Genomic DNA, 17,887 nt, shown 5'->3' with positions numbered 1-17,887 from the left:
GCCTAAAGGTAGTTTATGTAATATTTTTCATGCACCTGTGTTTTGACTGAGACCCAATACATGAGGTCAGGTATGGAATTTTCCACTGGGGACATTGTGTCAGCCCTCAAGTACTTTTGGATTTGAAGCATTTCAAGATTTATGTTTTTGAGATGAGGGATGCTCAATGCTATTTGCATTTAAAAATAAGACTGATCATAAAATACATTAGATTAGTAATTGTACAACTCTGCAAAGGAGAATATAGGACGAAGTGTTTGATATCGACACAATTCCATTTCTTTAGCTGTAATAGACCACTAGAGTTTAAGGTGTTACACTGTGTTTTCTAGGTGAGATAAAACCTAGATCAGCCAAGGTCTCTGGACAGATTCAAGCCACACGTGAGGCAGGCCATTACCTTTTGAAGGCCATTACTCTGAGGCTGTAGTCAGAGTACCTGCTGTTTCTAAAAGTTGTTGGAGAACTGCAATGTACCTTCATCATCACAGTTATCTTTCTGCTCTCTCAAGAACTCTCACACACATTTAGAGCAATTAACTAGTATCTGTGGCTGAAAACAATGTTTTTTACTAACATGTTTTATTAACATGAAATCAAGGTATACATAAAAGAATGTGGACGATGCTACATAGTCTATAGCTACCACTGGATTAATTTACTTTACATCCGAATAAATCTGAAATTCCAATCACTAATTCTGTGTTTCCCCTATCAATTTTTATGCTCCTCAGAATTAAACCTACTGTATTAAACTGCATTTCAATAACATAAATGTGTGGTTCCATTATTGTTTGATTAAAACATAAAGTAAGATCTTATGTGCTAACGTGCTGGCCAGTAGTCCAGCTTATTGGGTATGTTCAGGATCCATGAACTGTATACTTTATGCTCCTTCTAAGCTGTGCATGCTACAGGGACAATAAATACTTTCCTTTCTAATGCTGGGCTGTCACCATGGAAACATCAGCACAACAGCTGGGCTCTGTTAGATGCCTTTTCTTTCACTTGGCTGGTACAGATCTTTGAGAGAACTTTTATTTTATTTGGTGGATGACAAAACTCTATTTTTAAATGAAATTATTGCTTCCTTTAGTCAGATCTTCATTGTAACTGATCAAGATCACTAACTAGAAAGTTTAAACCTTGTCTTGGGCCTGGAAACAGCCTTGAAATGAACAAAGTATGAGTCACTGAGAGTTAAATTGAAACTACAGTTTAAGTGTTTGGTAACACAGAGTGATACAAACCTTCCCTAAGGGGGTACTCTCTTTGTCATACATTTAGCTAAATATTTCTATGAAATATTTTTTCATCTAATTATGATAGAAGTTGTGTGCATTTTATAGATCTAAGTGGGGCATTTGAAATGTCTGTAAAATTTCATCTTTTCTTGAATCATTCCTCCTTGGCCTCCTGAATGTTGCTCTAACAGTACACTGGATATCTTTTCAGGTCATTTAGGTTTCCAAGGTTGAATAATTTCTGGCATAATTAGTTGTGTGTCTTCTTTCTCACCAGACTGTGACACAACATTGGGAACCGATTTTTAACCTCTGTGGGTCTTGCACATAATATATTCTCAATCAAACGTTCATTAACAAAGAAAGAACGTTAGATTCGCTAGAACGTTTACATCATAGACTGCTCTGTTTTCTTAAGAATTTTGCTTTATTACCTACTTTAAAATATCTTAATTGTAGGGGTTTGGATTAATCATAATCCTTAGTCATAGCATGTTGTCATTATCGGTCTGTATGTGGTTCTCTTCTAATTTATTTTTGTATATTCTCTTATCAGGAACATAATGAGATTATGGCCTATCTAAAAACAGCAAATCATTAGCCCTAATTTACATCCAGCCTTGTGTTTCTCACTCTCCTACCCCAAGGCTTGGTAGCTAACAGTACAAATATTTGTTCCTCTTTGTCGAAAGATAATCATGTACATATGAATAACTAAACAATATAGAGTGACCTTTTTAATTTTATAAAGCAAAAAGTACCATACTATGTATTTCTTCTAAGATTTGTGATCCACATTCCACCTTGTGTTTTGATGGTCATCACGTTGCTACGTGAAGCTGCCGTAAACATGGAGTTTACCACACTCACTCTGTACTTCCTCCTATTGGTGAGAATTTGGGTCATTTCCAGCTTTTCACAATTATACAGTGCTGCTGAGAGAATCCCTGGGCCCATGCTGAGGGAAGGTTTATTAATCTTGGCACTGTTGACATTTTGGACCTATAATTCTTTGTTGTGATGCTGCCCTGTGCATTATGGAATGCTTAGCAGCTTCCTTGGCTTCTGCCAGTTGTTCCTCTCCCACCCAGCTGTGTAACTGAAAATGTCTCCAGACACTGACACTGTGCATCCCTTGGGGAGATGGAGAAAAAAATCATCCTGACTCAGAGCTATTGCCCTACCAATATCACTTTTAAGTCATGATATTAATGTTTAGCTTCATAAGAATAGTGCCAACTATTTTTCCAAAGTCATTGTCCTACCGGCAGCATAAAAGAGACAGTTGGCCTATATTTCTTCAGCACTTGGTGTTATCAGGCAATTTTGCCAGGTGGGACTAAAATGATACCTCATTGGAGTTTTCATTTATAATTCACTAACTTACAGATATTAAAATATATTTTGTACACATTTATTGCTTGTGACCATTTTTTAGATGGAGTTTTTTTAGTATTTTTATATATTGTTTTATGCGTTTGTTAGATGTAGTACAGATGCCTTCTCCCAATTTACTATTCAAATTTATTCACCCTGATTGCTTTGATCCTAGAACATGCTTCAATGCTCTTCTGAAGTTGTGTCATGCTTTTGAAGCAGCTCAACAATACGCATTTTCCCTTTTTGCTTGTCTTTCTGGAGCCTAAGCGATATGACATTAGCCTGAGAACTGAATTTGGGAAAGTTAAATTGACCTTGATGGAAACTATGCCCTATACAATTGGTCAAACTAGGGTTCTGGCTTGTTTTTCTAAAATGAAAAGATTAGTTGCAAATCTGGAATCATTTGTGGTATAAAGAAAAATACCTAATGGGGTCAGAACAGACTTATGCCCAAAAGTGACTCCTTATCAATTAAAAAAAAAAAAAAAGCAAAATCCACACAGAGGTATTTGAAAGCCAAAAGCCAAACACCCAGAATTCCTCAGTGCAAATATAAATAACTATAAATGATTGTACTTAAAAGAAAATCTATCTGAGGAAGAAGCAAGATTTTTTGAGTCAATTCTTCAGTCTGAAATAATATCGGCATAAAAACCATTCTGTTGGGCTGACTTTATCATAGGCTAAAACTAAATGAAATGGAGCATAGGAAGTCCCGTGCCCTGAGAATAGGGCATGTCCTTCTCCACTTTTTCCATTATAGGACAAGGCTGGTGCGTTGCTCGTGGGAATCCTGGAAGTGGACCCTCCCAGGGAGACACTATGTTATCTGCCCTTGATCTCATTCTAGCATTTATGATAGGCAGCCTATATTATCCATGTCATGTGAAGATTTATTGTGGGATTGAAGTATGTGGAGTCTGAAATGAAGACAGCTTGGCATGTAGGACAGGGTAGCTATTTTCACACATTTGGACACCATTATGTGGGAGGGAAAAGGATCAAGAGACAGAGCTAAAGTAGGTGGAAGGTATAAAAGAGGAGACGTTCCTGCCTGTGGCATGGACTGCTTTGCAGGGAACTGTACCTTTTTCCTTTGAGAATCAGTTCTGAGTGTCCATTGATGGTGAGGGTAGAGGTTTCCTCAGATAACTTGAAGATGCTAATGACAGTGTGATCAGAGGTAAATAGCTAAAACGAATTGATTTGCTTGTTGTGTATATGTGAGGGCTTTCCAAAGTGCCTTTGCATATTAATTCTACGCTCTTAGGAAGCAGATGCTGCTAGTACTCCATGTAAGGATGAAGAAAGTGGGTTCACATTTGGTTGGTTACACAACCAGAGTGGTGGGACTGCAGAGCAAATTCTGGCAGCCTGGCTCCAGAGACCTTTAGGATCCATCTTGGAGAGTGAATGGAATCAACTCAATTTGGAGTATTTTCTTTTAAAGGGAAGAGGCCCAGGATTGTCAAGGTGGAGGACATTCTGGGGAGCGAAGAAGTAATATAAACTTCTCATTTACCTGAAGGTTGCGGGTATGGAGGAAGCCCCGATCCAGGATGCCAAGACTTGTGGCTATGAGATGGTGTTACTACTTCTCTCCTCCTTTCTGCCACAGCTAGTCAGTCACTGTGTTCAGCCCAGCCTTCTGCTTTAAGCCTTTCCAGATCAACTTCTTTCTCTTTCGTTCTGTTCAGTTCTTTATTGAGGCCTGCAAAACCTTGATTCCCAAACTTGATAAGCACGTTTTCAGGAATGAGAATTATAGATCAGAATCAAGCAGTATGAAAAGGCCATTCTAGTACAAGAAAGTGGGTCTTTACTCTCAGTATGCAAAGTTGGCTTAGCATTTTAAAAAATGGTCTTTTAATTTGTTATAATTTCAGAAAACATTATGATTATCTTGGTTAACACATACAAAAGCATTTGCCAGTAGATACTTAAATAGTAAGATCTTGAAATAACGCATTTTTAAGTCAGAACAGTAAAAGCACTAACATACAAAGCAAGATAGGATCTCATTAAGGACTTCTACTCACTGAAAGACCTCAGGAAGTGAGTGCAAAGGGAAAGAGGGAAGAGAATTTGTAATACAAATACCAAAGACTTGTATCCAAATTGCATGTATTTAAAAAAATCTTCAAATCAAAAGGAAAAAAGGCAATCTCGTTTTGAAAAAATGAGTGAAGTACTTAAACACCTCAAAAAAGGATATCCAAGTTGCTCTTTAAAAGTATGACAGTGTGCCTAACCTTATTATTTATCAAAGAAAATAAACTAAAACCACAGTGAAACACTACTACACAGAAATCAGATGGCTAAAATGAAACAAATAAAAATATCAAATCTTGGCAAACACATGGAGTAACCAGAAGGCTCATTTATTACTTATAGGAATTTAAATTAGCCTGATCATTTTTTTAAAAATAGAACTTTCTAATAATCATGAACTCATGCATACTTTATGATACCCTTCCCCCCAATTCTGTGTTTAGATGTATTCTCCAGTCATATACTTAAATTTTCACCGGAAGACATGTGCTATCATGTTCATTCAGGGTAATTTAAAACTCCAAAGTACCCAAATATCATCCACAGTACAATGGATAACGAAATGTTGGTGTATTTATACAACAATAATGTGTAACAATAAGAATACAGGAGCTCCAAGTGCACACAATGGTGGGGACGAAGTTTAATGCACAAGTTTAATGCTGAGCAAAGGAAGCTAGTCCTGATATTATTCTTGAGACCAAACGAAACTACCTAATGCTAGTTGATTTAAGGTGGGGAAGGGAAGTAATTGCAAAGGACCATTAAGTGGATGCTGGTTAGATGAGTATGTTTTTGAGAAAATTCAGTTTTTTGTGTAATTTTCTGTAGGTATTTGGTAGTTCAGTAGACAGAAAAAGCAGAGCTATAGACAGTAGTTCTAGAGAGTTAAAGGTCTTGGCAAAATGATGCCAAAGAGAAAAACAGTGATTTCATACAGCAGGCAAGAAGGTGCTGGGGGACATTTACAAAGGAGAACTGGAACACGTTGTGCACCTGAAGAAGAATTTTAGTGGGAGAGTGGATGCAGGTTGTGGTAGGAAGGAGGAGTGGGTTAATTCTGTATCATGAGGTCCAGAGAGTGAGGGACTGATAAGGGAACAGGCAGAAGGAGCTGGAGTTCACAAAGGCAAGGGTTTGAGAAGCCCAGCAGGGCTTTGTGCAGCTGTTCTCTGTGGACAGTGATGTAAATCAGTGTCTTCAGAGATTAGAAGCCAAAGGAAGGTAGTGATCCTGTTATCAAAGTCTTCAATCTGTACTCTTTTAGCTGTGAGGTCAAACTCTAACTTCAGCTACCTTAAACAAAAAATAATTTGTTATCTTCCATCAGTGGAAGGCCTAGATGGAACTTTAGAACTGCTCGATATCGGTGTCACAGTAGTTATGGGGAGTGCTTCCGCCTGCATATCCCAGGGGTGACATGAATTGGCTCCATCTGGAATAGTACTGCTTGAAGTGGGGGTAGATCTGCCCTCTAAAACCACTCACTGATGATGAGGAAGTAGCTTGCTGAAACCGTATGTCCACTGTGGGCGTTAAGGAGAGCCAGACTGGCATGAGCCTCCGTGCTTTCTTACAGAGGGACACAGTGAAGAAGTGAGGGCTCTGTCGGTGCTGCAGGTGCTGGTCATCACCAGGAACATTTATGGGATGATTCTGCGTGAATGCAAAAGCCATAGAGTTAGCCTCCCCAAGGCCAGAGTCCTCTGAAGTGTGTGTGGGGATGCAATGTAGTGGCATCAAGGCAACTTGACAAAGAAATCTGACCTTTTCTGGGTTATGGCATCTCTTGTCTGTGTTTTAAGTTCTCTGTCTGAGAAGCGTCTGCTTATGCTAACACATTGACTGTTCTCCTTTTCATTTTAGCCAGCTGGGTTGTTTTTGTGTTTTGTTTGTCTATTTATATGTTCATATTGCTTTTCCATCTTGTCTCTGTGTGCATTTCTCTTTTTCTGGCCTTGTCTCAGGGATGAGGAGGAGGAGGAGGAGGAGGAAACTGAGGAAGATGAGCAGCCAGTCACGGAACCCAATTCAGAGGAAGAGAGAGAGGACGAAGCCCAGTGTCAGGGCAAGGACAGGTACTAAGGGCCGATCCTCTCAGGCTCACACTAAAAAGCCTGAGTCTCCTTCCTAAGAATTAGTCTGCTGCTGCCACCTTTTAGAGATCTCCTCCAATAGCTGGCACTGTCAAACTTTCACTACCCCTGTCCACTGAGCCACAAGATGGCGAGTCTTGTGGAAATAACCGCACACTTTCATTTGAGATCTGAAGTGTTTTTTATCCAAATCCTGCTTCACTGATCACCTAACTGATTTTCTCCTCACTGTTCTCCTCCCTCCCTGAGTGTATTAGCTTATCCAGATTGATGGTGATCCAAAAAACTCCTCTCCACTGAAGAGTTTATACCTTTGAGCATTATAGTAAAAACCCTTCTTCCTGCTTTTTGCTAGTAAAATGTTGGCTAAAATGATTATGTTAACTACTATACTAATGATTCAAGTATATTCTTAATCCAAATGGACTGGACATTTTTCACCCTACATAGGAAAGAAAATTTTATGTTCAGAACAGCTAACAGAGCTGTGCAGACCTTGGGGGCATTTGCTGTCTCCTGCGCACCTTAGTAGAGTGCATTCTTTTGATCTTTAGTCAATATTAACACATTCCTGCTGGCTTGAACTATTAGTGGTACATACATAACTGTGTCACTGTGCAGCTTGTACGACCCAGTGGGGTTGTCGCATGTCACCCAATGGGACAGTCATGCGTGTACCACTGGTGGTTCAGAGCTGCCTAGCAGCATGACATAAAAATTATGGCCCCATCATGAATGCGTTAACAGACATAGTCCCCTTATAGAACTTTTGAATTTGTAGGTATTTCCCCCAAATGATTTATTTATTAAAAACAAAAGTGCTCAGGAATTTTAATTTTTCAGTATGTAAAATTGAATAGTTTTCTTCATTTAATTGCCACTGCACATTGACACCTTAACTGTTATTTTTTCTATACATAAAATCAAAGAATTTCAGGTGAATGAAAATAAAATTCTTTTCTTGCCACCATCAGTGTTCCCAGGATGCTTTGCTGTTCACACTCCATCTTCAGTTGTCTGTGCATGTGACAGTCTTCATTTGACATAATGAGTCTCCTACCAAGGCTCATAGAGTCCTCTCTGTACTAACAAACGAATGGTAGCCTTTACAAATCCCACCACCACCCACCTTTGGAAAGGTCTGCAAAGAAGCCAGCAGGATGCTCAGCGAGGCAAGGAAGGAGCTGGTGATAGGGAATTAGCCATATAATGCCAAATGAGAGAAGGGTCAGCATAAAACCAAGCCTCTTGTCCTGCTGATATGGCTGGCTTGGCATTAGTGATAGATCAGTTAGGAGTGTTATGGGAAGGAAGAAATTTGACTGACAGCCCCTACTTAGGCTGAAAATTAGTCACATAAAATTATTCTGTGGAATCCTAATAAATACACTGATTATAGCTGTCATGTGCTTAAATGTGCATGTTTAGTCCCAAATTCTTAAATTACTGGTGCCAAACCTGTGGAACTTGTGCAGCAGCCAGCTGTTTGTTATCACTGAGTGTTCTAAAAGGTTCACCATCACTGTCTTAAGCTCTCAGATATTCACACTGTTGGTACCAGTAGACTAGGTGAAAGAATCTTTCCAGAAGGAGCAACTTTCAAAGTCACCACCCTTGATGGTGTGGTGTCTTATCTAAGATCGTTATTTACACAGACAAATGATTACTTCTTATAGGAACTGAAATGTCTCTAATTACACAAATTGATAGTGGATATCATTATTCATCAGAGGGTGGGTGGTTAGAGCTTCCAGTTTTAGGAAGTGAAAGTGTGAATATTAAACAAAGAACTTAATCTTGACAGTACTATTTGTTAATCTTGGCCCAAACATTGATTATTCTCTAGTGTAAACCTACAAGACTTTATCTGCAGGCTTAACATCCTCTCTCCCCTCCTTCCTTACAGCTTCCACTTAGTGCATGTTCCCATCTGCCTCCTACCCCTGCTGCACACCATGCAGGGCACCCTGCAGCATGGCCTGGTGCAGTCCTCCTGTCCACCCACAGGAGCTGCTGTGTCCCTGGTGTGCAAGTAGACCTCTGAATCTGGGGCAGGAAACAGTTCATATACTGTGTCCTAATTGGCACATCTTGGAGTCAAGATCTCTGGGGAAGCAGCTGTGGTTTTGAAAATACAGAATTTAGCATTGGTTTCTCAGGTTGTAAAGCAGTGTGTTGAAATATCCAAGTATCTAAATCTAGTTCCCTTGAAAGTAGAAAACTTTTTTTTAATCTAAAAGTGTTTTTTTGACAGATAACAATTGTAGAAGTTTAAATTATATATAATACAATATATTGGTTTGCTATATCTGTACATTATATAATGATCACCACAATTAAATTAATCAGCTAATCCAGCACCACTCTGTGTGTACCATGTGTACACATAGGAGATTTTGTATCTATTAATTGTGGGCCTGTGTGAAGGAGCCCAGTGCTGAAATCTTAGTAATGAAAAAGTGTAAAATGATAAATTTGTCTTCACTTCCTGATACTTCCCTTTGGTTTTTGCATTTCTAGTTGGCATTTCCTCTCTTTTTCGTATATCTATGCCTGCTTTCAAGGAAGGCTTTGAAAGAGTTACTGAAGAACCTGGCTTTTTTGGATACTTTAAGGCTGAGCTTTTCACTAAGAGGACAAATCCTCTATTTAAAAACAAGAAATGAAACTCAAATTGTGAAATCTCAGGGACCAACATAACAGGTGGAGACAGGAGGTGGGTGGGGGACAGTCTGCAGGGTTCTGGTGAATTTCCTCCCAAAGGCCAGGGTCTCCCGAGAGGCCAGGTGCAGTGTGAGGGAGGCTTCCTTGTAATCTGCAAATCTTATTCTCAGAGCAGCAAGTGCAGGGGGCCAGGACCCACTGGGCATTTATGCTGCAGTGCAAGGACTACAGTGGGACCTGAAGTCAGTGCCATCACAGGGTGGGCTTGATGTGCTTATTTTTCATTCCCTTAACCTTTGCTTCCTCTCTCCCAAATCTCTTTTCTCCTCTCTGCTGGCCAACAGGAAGGCCAGCCCTGTCTCTGAGCAGAGTCCCACTGAGAAGGATCCTGCTCCAGACAGCTCTGCCCTCTCAGCTACCTCAAGCATTAGCTTGCAGGGAAAGCAGTTTCCGGTCAGCACTGGCCCAGGGAACCCCCTGCGCAATGGGTCTGCCAGGCTTGAGGCCTCCCAGCCAGCCTTCCTTCCAACCCCGAGCCTGGCCTCAACCACTCGAACCACCTCCTCTACAGTGAAGGTTTCACCCACCATAGACAAGCTGCCCTACGTACCTCACAGCCCTTTTCACCTCTTCTCCTATGATTTTGAGGATTCTCCCTTATCTACCAAGGAAAAGGAAGCAAAGTCCCAAAAGGAAAGCAGGTAGATGGACTCACTCTGAGCCTGTGTGACATTAACCAAGGAAAGAGAGTGCAATATGTTAACTATATCCTGTTGCCTTCCTTCTGCTGTGTTCCTGTGGATTTAGTGAACAGAGAGGGGTTGTGACCTAAACTAACTCCTAACTATAGATTAAATAGTGAACAGTAGTTAGATAAACTGCAGAGGAAATCTCACCCATGTGAACTAAGATTTTCTGTTTAAATGCAACTTACTAATAGTGGATTTGGCAACCTAAGGTCTTTTGAAATATGATCTGTTAAACTCTAAAAGTCTCACACCCTTCACCTGGCATGGGGGCTTTCTGACCTGCACAGTACTGAGGGGTGTTTTGCCCTCTTTGCATGCTATATGGTGTGGGGGGTTTTCCTTTTTTCCACAGCTCTCCTGACTCTGTCCCTTTGGGCACACATGCTGCCTCTGAGCCTTACAACTTCCGGTCCTTCTCTTCCAATAGGTAGGTGCCTCATTACTGCTTTCTTTCCATTTCCTACAGCTTTCTGCTCTGTTTGCTAATATGCACATTTTCTTCCTTAAAGATTGCTTATCAATGAGCCTTAATGTAATTACAGTATTTAAGCCTTTCGGTAAGAAATCTTAGTGGCAACAGAGGTGAAGGGAGATATGCAAATGACTAGAGCTTGTTTAACTGCTGTGTCTGTTTGGCTGTTGCCCCATGGCATGGGAACAGGAAATACATGGTTTGTATGTGTTGAACATTCAGTTGTCCACAATGGATAATTGATCATTCTGGTCACATCTTAGAATAATAATAGTAGCTGGCATTAATTGTACATTTATTATGCCAAGACCTGTACTTCCCATTAAACTAATACAGCAAAGTATATTATTTAACCCTTAAAAAGTAGGCTGTATTACTAACCCTTATTTACAGATAGGAAAGGAGGCACAAAGAAGCTATGTTTGTAAGTTGGCCAGAGTCACTCAGCTAAAGAGTGGGGGAGTGGTGTTCCTCTCAGGCAGCCTGCTCCAGAGTCAGGTCCTCACCTGGCTAGTGTGCTGCTGCCCGCCTTACGCAGCCCTTCATTCTGTCTTCTGGGCCTGCCACTTCCCTGCCAGGGGTCTCCAGGCAAGGCCATGTCCATGCACTTTCACCAGAGCCTGCGTCTGACAAAAAACTATACTGTTTTAAATGAAGCCTTATAAAACTAGAGCCTGGAAGACATCTCTTTTATAACATGCATATCTCTCTGGTTATCACACCAGGATCATCTGGAATCATCAACTGTTTTTTGCTCACATATAAGAATTCTAAAAGCTTCCCTCAAAGTCTTAAGTTGCCCATCTAAGTTTGTTTTATCATAAGTTTAAATGGCTGTAAAGGATATAATTTGTCTACCTTATGTGTGTTTAAAAATTTACTTTGGTCAGCACGATGGTGCTTCAGATGTAACTGATTCTGTTTTGAAAACACCTATATTTCTCCTAACTAGCAAAGCCAGACTCAGTAAATGAGACCTAATTTCCGTTCAGAAAAGTCCAGCTTCATGTTTCGATTCAATTAAGCTCAAGTGAGTGTTGTGACACTCCAGGGTCTCATTCTCAGGTGGACAGGGAGATGGAGGTCAGGTACAAACGTTGTGTTGTGTTTGTCCCTGGATGGATACCACACCATCATCTTCCTCCTTGCTGTTTCTTCTGGAATTTCCTCCCAAATTGCTTTTTTACTTGGCACCTCAAGGCTTTTTAAGGCAATGCCCACATTTTCTCAGCCTGCTTAAGAGCTTCACCTTTCTAAACATGACAGAAGAGAAGGCAGGAAGGAGAAGGAGGAGCCCTTGGAGCTCTTAAGAGAGAGCCATTCAGAAGAGCCCTTCTGGGGCTGCAGATCTGAAAATGCATTTCTTCTCGTTCCCACAATGGCTTTCTATACTCTGAGTCTGAATACGTTGACACTGCAAATCCAAAATCCTGAATTGTTGTCATCTCTCATACAATTTTTATGGAATGAATCTAACATCATTCTTCCACCCTCCAAGAACAGTAGTGGTGTGCAAGTTAGGAAATGTGTCTTGGACCGGAACAAAAAGATCTCTGCAATCTCATCTTTCCCAGCAGGATGTTAGTCCGTGATAGTGATCCTGCACTTTCTGGTCGTGGTCTCAGCCTCTAGTGGGGATTTTATGGGTCTAGGTCCTTTGTTCTTTGCCTCTAAGTTTCACTGTTAAGTGTGATTCTGGGGGATTGGAGCAATGGAATCACATAAATGTTACAGTTCAGCATACACATACATACACACTGAAACACAGCAACATTTGTGCTTGCAAATGAGACATATATTTTAGATTTAACCAGGTAAAGTTTATAATTTGACAAGAATTTTAATACTGAATTTTAATACTGTAAAAATGTTGTTTGTTCCACACTGAATTTTCTGATGTTCACTTGCTGTGGTTTTCATGGGTCTGTATGGTCACAGATTTGACTATTCAGTGGTTGACTGCATTTTGAATGGGTTGTAAGAGAGATCAAACCATTAGTCATTAAAAATAACATGAAAATGCTGAACAGTGAATTGTATGATATAGTTAGTTTGGCTGAAATTGAGAGGCAAAATTGAGCAGACTCAGGCATTTGAATTAATTGCATAGCCATTTGAATAACCGAAGTTGGGGGAAGCACATTATGCTTGTTTTATTTCCATAACATCGTTTAAACATAATTTTAGCAAAATGATTCCATTAAAACATTCTTCAGGGTATCTGCTGATGGTTGAGGAGGGCTGTTTCAGCTGCTGGAGTTGGGTAACAAGCTGAGTGTCCAAGCAGCTGGTGGGTGTCTAGGTGGGTGACAGCATCCCAGCCTGGCCCTCAGAGGGACTCTGGACATCCTGGGTGGCTCCTCCTTCCTTTCCCTTCCTTGTAGCCACTCTTATTGTCTGTCCTGATCTTGCCTCTCTGTTGTTTAACTTTGTGTCCCTTTTCTACTTCCTTTCTATGGTCCTTACATCCTTTGCTTTTCTGCCTGCTCCGTGACCTGTGGTTTATGGGTCCTCATGCAAATCTGGACCAGCTCCCACATGGAGAAGCAATTAACTTATTAGAAATGTAGAATATTGGGGTTTTTTTTAAGAGATGAGAAAATAAATGCCCTCTTATGTGAACCATGAGAGTGATGGGTTGACAGAGAGGACCAGCAGGGTAGAAGCATGTGGTTGCAGGAATGCCTGCTACCAAGTATATGCCTGACATATGATGCCAAAGAAACGAGGGGAGCAACAGCTCCACGGATTGAAACACAGGATAGGTTTTTGGAATATAAATATTTCATTTTCCATTATAATAATGTAATTGATTATTAAAGACTAAATTTCTCTGTGTGTGGTGGCTCATTCTTGTAATCTTAGCACTCAGGAGGCTGAGACAGGAGATGTGTTGCAAATCAAGACCAGCTTAGGCTACAAAGTGAGCCCAAGGCCAGCCTGAAAGACATAGTGAGACCCTGTCTCAAAAACAAACAAACAAAAAACAAAAAATGAAATTTCATCTCTATATTCCACTTTTTAAAATAGATGGATATATGTATATATTAACCTTTGAAAATCATTTTTACAGTTTTGGCCAAACTCCATGTATATTATATCCTGATGTTTTCATTTAGCCTATATATATTTACATGTTAACATTTACATAGTTACTGATAACACTGGTCATCATTTTAATGATTAATATTCTGTTTGAGTAACATGTATAGTTATTATACTATATCATGCCTTCTTAACCTTTTCTGCATTATATGTGCCTTGTAGTTTATGTTCTTCACCATCATCTTAATACTATTCCAGTGAGTATCTTCATGCATGGCCTTTTTATCTTAGTTACTTTTTTCATTGCTGAGACAAAATACTTGATGCCCAAAGTGAAGAAAGAAAAGATTTATTTAGCTTACAGTTTGTGGAGGTTTCAGTCCATGCTTAGCTAACCCTGAGGCAGGGCAGTGGGGATAAGGGACAACCATTCATGCAGCCACAAGTGACAAGAGCGAAAGGGGCAAGTGCAGCACTCACACTGCCAATCCCAGCATAGACAACAGACCAATCACAAGTGCTAGACTTTGCCGCCTCCGTGACTATGTCAGGCATTGAAGGGTCATCCAAACATAAACCCCGTAATATTTTTTTAGTATATAAATAATCATACAGTGTATTAGACCCCTAAAGTAGACTCACTCTGACAAAGGCCATACATACATTACTTCGAGGGTGCTGATGGGAGTTTGGTCTGCTTTTACTGGGTATAAGAAAATCTGTGTATACATTGCTCACAGTGACCCTTGGGGTTCTATATACACTAATACAATGCCCCTCACCAGGTTAGGGAAAGAAGTCAGGTCTGCTGTCTGCCTGTGTTGCAAAGCTGTCTGAATCTCATTGTTCACAACTGATTTTAAGTAATTACTCCCATATAAAGGCTTCAAAGTGATGGTTTATTTCCTAGGGATGCTCTGAATGATGATATCCAAATACAAACACTAAAGGACATCTATTCTGAAAACAGTGAGAACTCTAGAATTTTGTAAAGTCTGAAATTTTACTTGTCAGAAATGACTAGGAAATGCTCAAAGACCATGCAGTACTAATAGCTGTAATTTCAGCTGAGGAGAAGTATTGTGTGGATCTATAGATTCACATATCTCTAAGCTACAGATCTGTCCAGAAAACCAAGGAACGGTTTCTCCTTGATCACAGGACTCAAAATGTGATTATACATAACAAATGAAATTGATTTTAAAATATCTAAAGTGTAATATTTAATAAAATGGGATTTTTTTAGCCAAGTGTATGATATTTTCTACCAATCTTTGATGGCATTAACACTAACGTACCATCATAAGGGACAGGAATAATCATCATGGTTCAAGTGAAAATAACTAGGAGTCCTAATTTATATTAGGAATTGATTTTAATGCACATCAGAAAATACTGAAAACAAGGATTTTCTTTAACCCTTCATCATAAATCTGCTATCTAATGGTTTGGGATTCAGGGAGACTTCTCAATGAGAAATTAATCAGAACAAAACAGTTAGTAAATCTCTGTGGATTAGAATAATTACTAACCATGGCAGCATTTCCAGAATGGTTCTTCATGTAAAATCTAAAATGGCTTATTAAATTTTATTTTTTTATTGACTTGTATTCATTTCTTTGTCTTTTTGCCCCCAATATATACTTTTGTACCTTTAAGATACAGCAACTTTGGCAACAACTCTTTCCACTCCTCAAGACCCTTATCTGGATCCAGTGTGACCCCCACAGCATCATCACCTCTGTCATCCCCACAGGATGCCAAGCTGGAAAGGTGAGTTTATGAACAGACCAAGCTATGGCTATCCTCAAGTGCAAGTCATTGACGAGATTAGGAGTAGCTAAAGGAAAAGTATAAATAAAAGACAGTCGGCTGTATTTTCCTTTGTAGAACATACCCCAAAGATATGAATATTTTCTCCATCTTTTACTCTCTTGACTAGGCACATGTTTTATTAGAGGTGATATTTTGTTTTCTCCTACATACTTTGCATAGAAAGTAGTTTTCTCTAAAATATTTGTGTGATTATTTTTATTTAGCCCTTAAAATGGTTGTGGATGTCATGTAAGTGCTGCTATTTGTCTCAGACACATCAGTTTTGACTTTTGCATGATTGAATTTATGTAAATTGGAAGTTAGTGAGTCTATTAAGGTGTGTGTAATTAATCCAGGACCTACCAGAAGAGAAAAAAATTATATGGGTACATGGAAGGAATTTAACTTGGCAAGAGTATTAGACCACCAGAAGTTCACTGATTATTACTTCTAGAAGCCAGTAATTGTACAAGGATGTGTTTACAAGGGAAAGGTAAGACCCATAATTTTAAAACAATTAAAAACAGTTACTCTTTCATAGCAAGAGTGCTGACTTAAGACTGCTTAGGGTTCCAGCTGACTCGCTTTCAAGTTATTTAATCCATGTGGGTAAAATGCTAGTTACCTTAGTGATTTTGTGTGAAGCCCACTGTGTGTCTGCACTGGGAGCAGGCAGTACAGAAGATGATGGCACATGACTTTGAGTAGCTCCCAATTCACTGAGAATTTAGACATGATCTACTTGGATCTTTTGCCTTAAATTCCAAATTTAAAACCAACTAGACTATATCCCACATGTAAAATCTCTTCTGTGTATTGTGAAGTGTGCTTTGCTGAGTAGTGCTGCTGGTGGGAGGATTGGTTGGATTGTGGAGCAGGCCAAGATCTTAGGGCCCTGGGAAAAAGGGTGTCCAGTGGGGCTTGCCTAACTACATGTCACCATTAACATTTAAGATGACATATGAATCTCACAGTGTCAGACTCTCAGTTTCTCAGCCTTGAGCGGGCTGTAAGCTGGATAGAGGCTGGCAAAATTAAGTCATGGTAATAAAGAAACCAGCTGATTGCTCTGAAAAGAGTCTTATCTGCTGGTAGCTCTGTCTTTTAACTTCTTAAGACTAGCCAAGGTTACCTATAGTCCTGGGAAAGTCATCATCCTATGGATGTGCAATTTGGGGCCAAAATGAGGAAGATTGGAGTCTGACTGATGAGACATGACAAGTCTGGCCCCTACTAGGCTACCTAATCCATGAGGCTAGAACCAGCTCCATTCATTGTTGTATCCCTTGTAGTACCTTGGTCTTTGCTCCAGTAGAAGCACAATAATCACCAGGTGAAGGAATCAAAGAGTTAGCCATCTGATGTTTGGGAACAGTTGGGAGGTCCATGAAGTTGAGAAGTTTTCAGGGCAAGAGATCCAGGTGGGCCACAGGTTTGCTGAAGCCCTGAGCTTTGGGGGTGCTCCTTTCATGTTCTGAAGAGAAAGCCCGAGCCGAGGACTCCTGACTTCACCTTCTTCCCTGTTACTGCTATTTGAAGTGTCCTTGCTGGGTACATACATGCATGCTTGCATGTTAGGGTTAAATCAGGAAGGGTGGGGCTAGATACTGAGCACTTTGAGCATGCTAGAGACATGACTAGACTTTCTATGAAGACCATAGAAGTGTTCAGATTTGAAAGCAGGAAGTGGCCTGCTTTTCAGAGAACAAGCCAGTGAGCTGAGATTGTAAGAGGCTGTTGGGAAGTTTAGTGGGAGTCTAAGAGAGGTGCCTGCACTCAACAGGGCAGTCTGGAGAGGAGCATCAGGTTTGGGTAGACTTGACTGGAAAGCAGAAGCAGAGTGAGTGAAGATTCAGGCTTGTGTTAGTGTGTAATTATTAGATGCAAGAAACAAAGACATAGCAGAAGAAACACAAAGTAGCAGTAGAGCTATTCAGCCTGAGGCATTCAAGATATATAAGGAATCTGACACCCAAGGAGGTATTTTGTAGTATGGGCTCAGTAGTCCTTACATGAATTTAGGCACTGGGATTGAATCATTCCAAGAGATTGTGCATTGAGACCAGGTCACTGGAAAACAACAATGGCATGCCCCACTCATCTGGACTTTTGTTCTATTATGTTTTGTTGTTTCTTTTTCTCTTTATTTATTTTTTGATGGTGGTCATACTGAACATTGAACTCGGGACCTTTGTACTGAACTAAATCCTCAACTTTCTTTTATTCTATTTTGAGACAGAGTCTCACCAAGTCACTGAATTGCCCTGGCTGGGCTTTGAACTTGCAGTCTTCTCCTGCCTCCGCATCCCAGAGTGCTGGGATTTAAGCATGCCACACCCAGCTTAGGCCTCCATTCACTTTGACAGT

The 17,887-nt window shown here is 40.1% G+C and overlaps 1 protein-coding gene across 19 annotated transcripts in view; it reads left to right on the top strand.

Annotated features, from left to right (window-relative positions):
• Window positions 1–17,887, top strand: part of Fhod3 (formin homology 2 domain containing 3) — a 444,662-nt gene that overhangs the window by 318,416 nt on the left and 108,359 nt on the right. For 6 of the 19 annotated variants that reach the window (XM_063232040.1, XM_063232042.1, XM_063232039.1 and 3 more), the window contains exons 11-14: window positions 6,647–6,757; window positions 9,784–10,140; window positions 10,541–10,615; window positions 15,365–15,478. The exons of 3 other annotated variants lie outside the window; for them this stretch is intronic. In XM_063232040.1, the coding sequence (XP_063088110.1) occupies window positions 6,647–6,757; window positions 9,784–10,140; window positions 10,541–10,615; window positions 15,365–15,478 (657 nt within the window). The remainder of the gene's footprint in view (window positions 1–6,646; window positions 6,758–9,783; window positions 10,141–10,540; window positions 10,616–15,364; window positions 15,479–17,887) is intronic. 10 more of the 19 variants (XM_063232047.1, XM_063232054.1, XM_063232048.1 and 7 more) reach the window with 4 other exon arrangements.

The sequence above is a fragment of the Cavia porcellus genome, unplaced genomic scaffold, assembly GCF_034190915.1.
Source record: "Cavia porcellus strain 051 isolate PalLab524CR breed Dunkin Hartley unplaced genomic scaffold, mCavPor4.1 scaffold_20, whole genome shotgun sequence".
In the NCBI taxonomy this organism is placed as follows: domain Eukaryota; kingdom Metazoa; phylum Chordata; class Mammalia; order Rodentia; family Caviidae; genus Cavia; species Cavia porcellus.
Note: the sequence above shows the minus strand (reverse complement) of the source record. Positions and strands in the feature narration are given on the sequence as shown.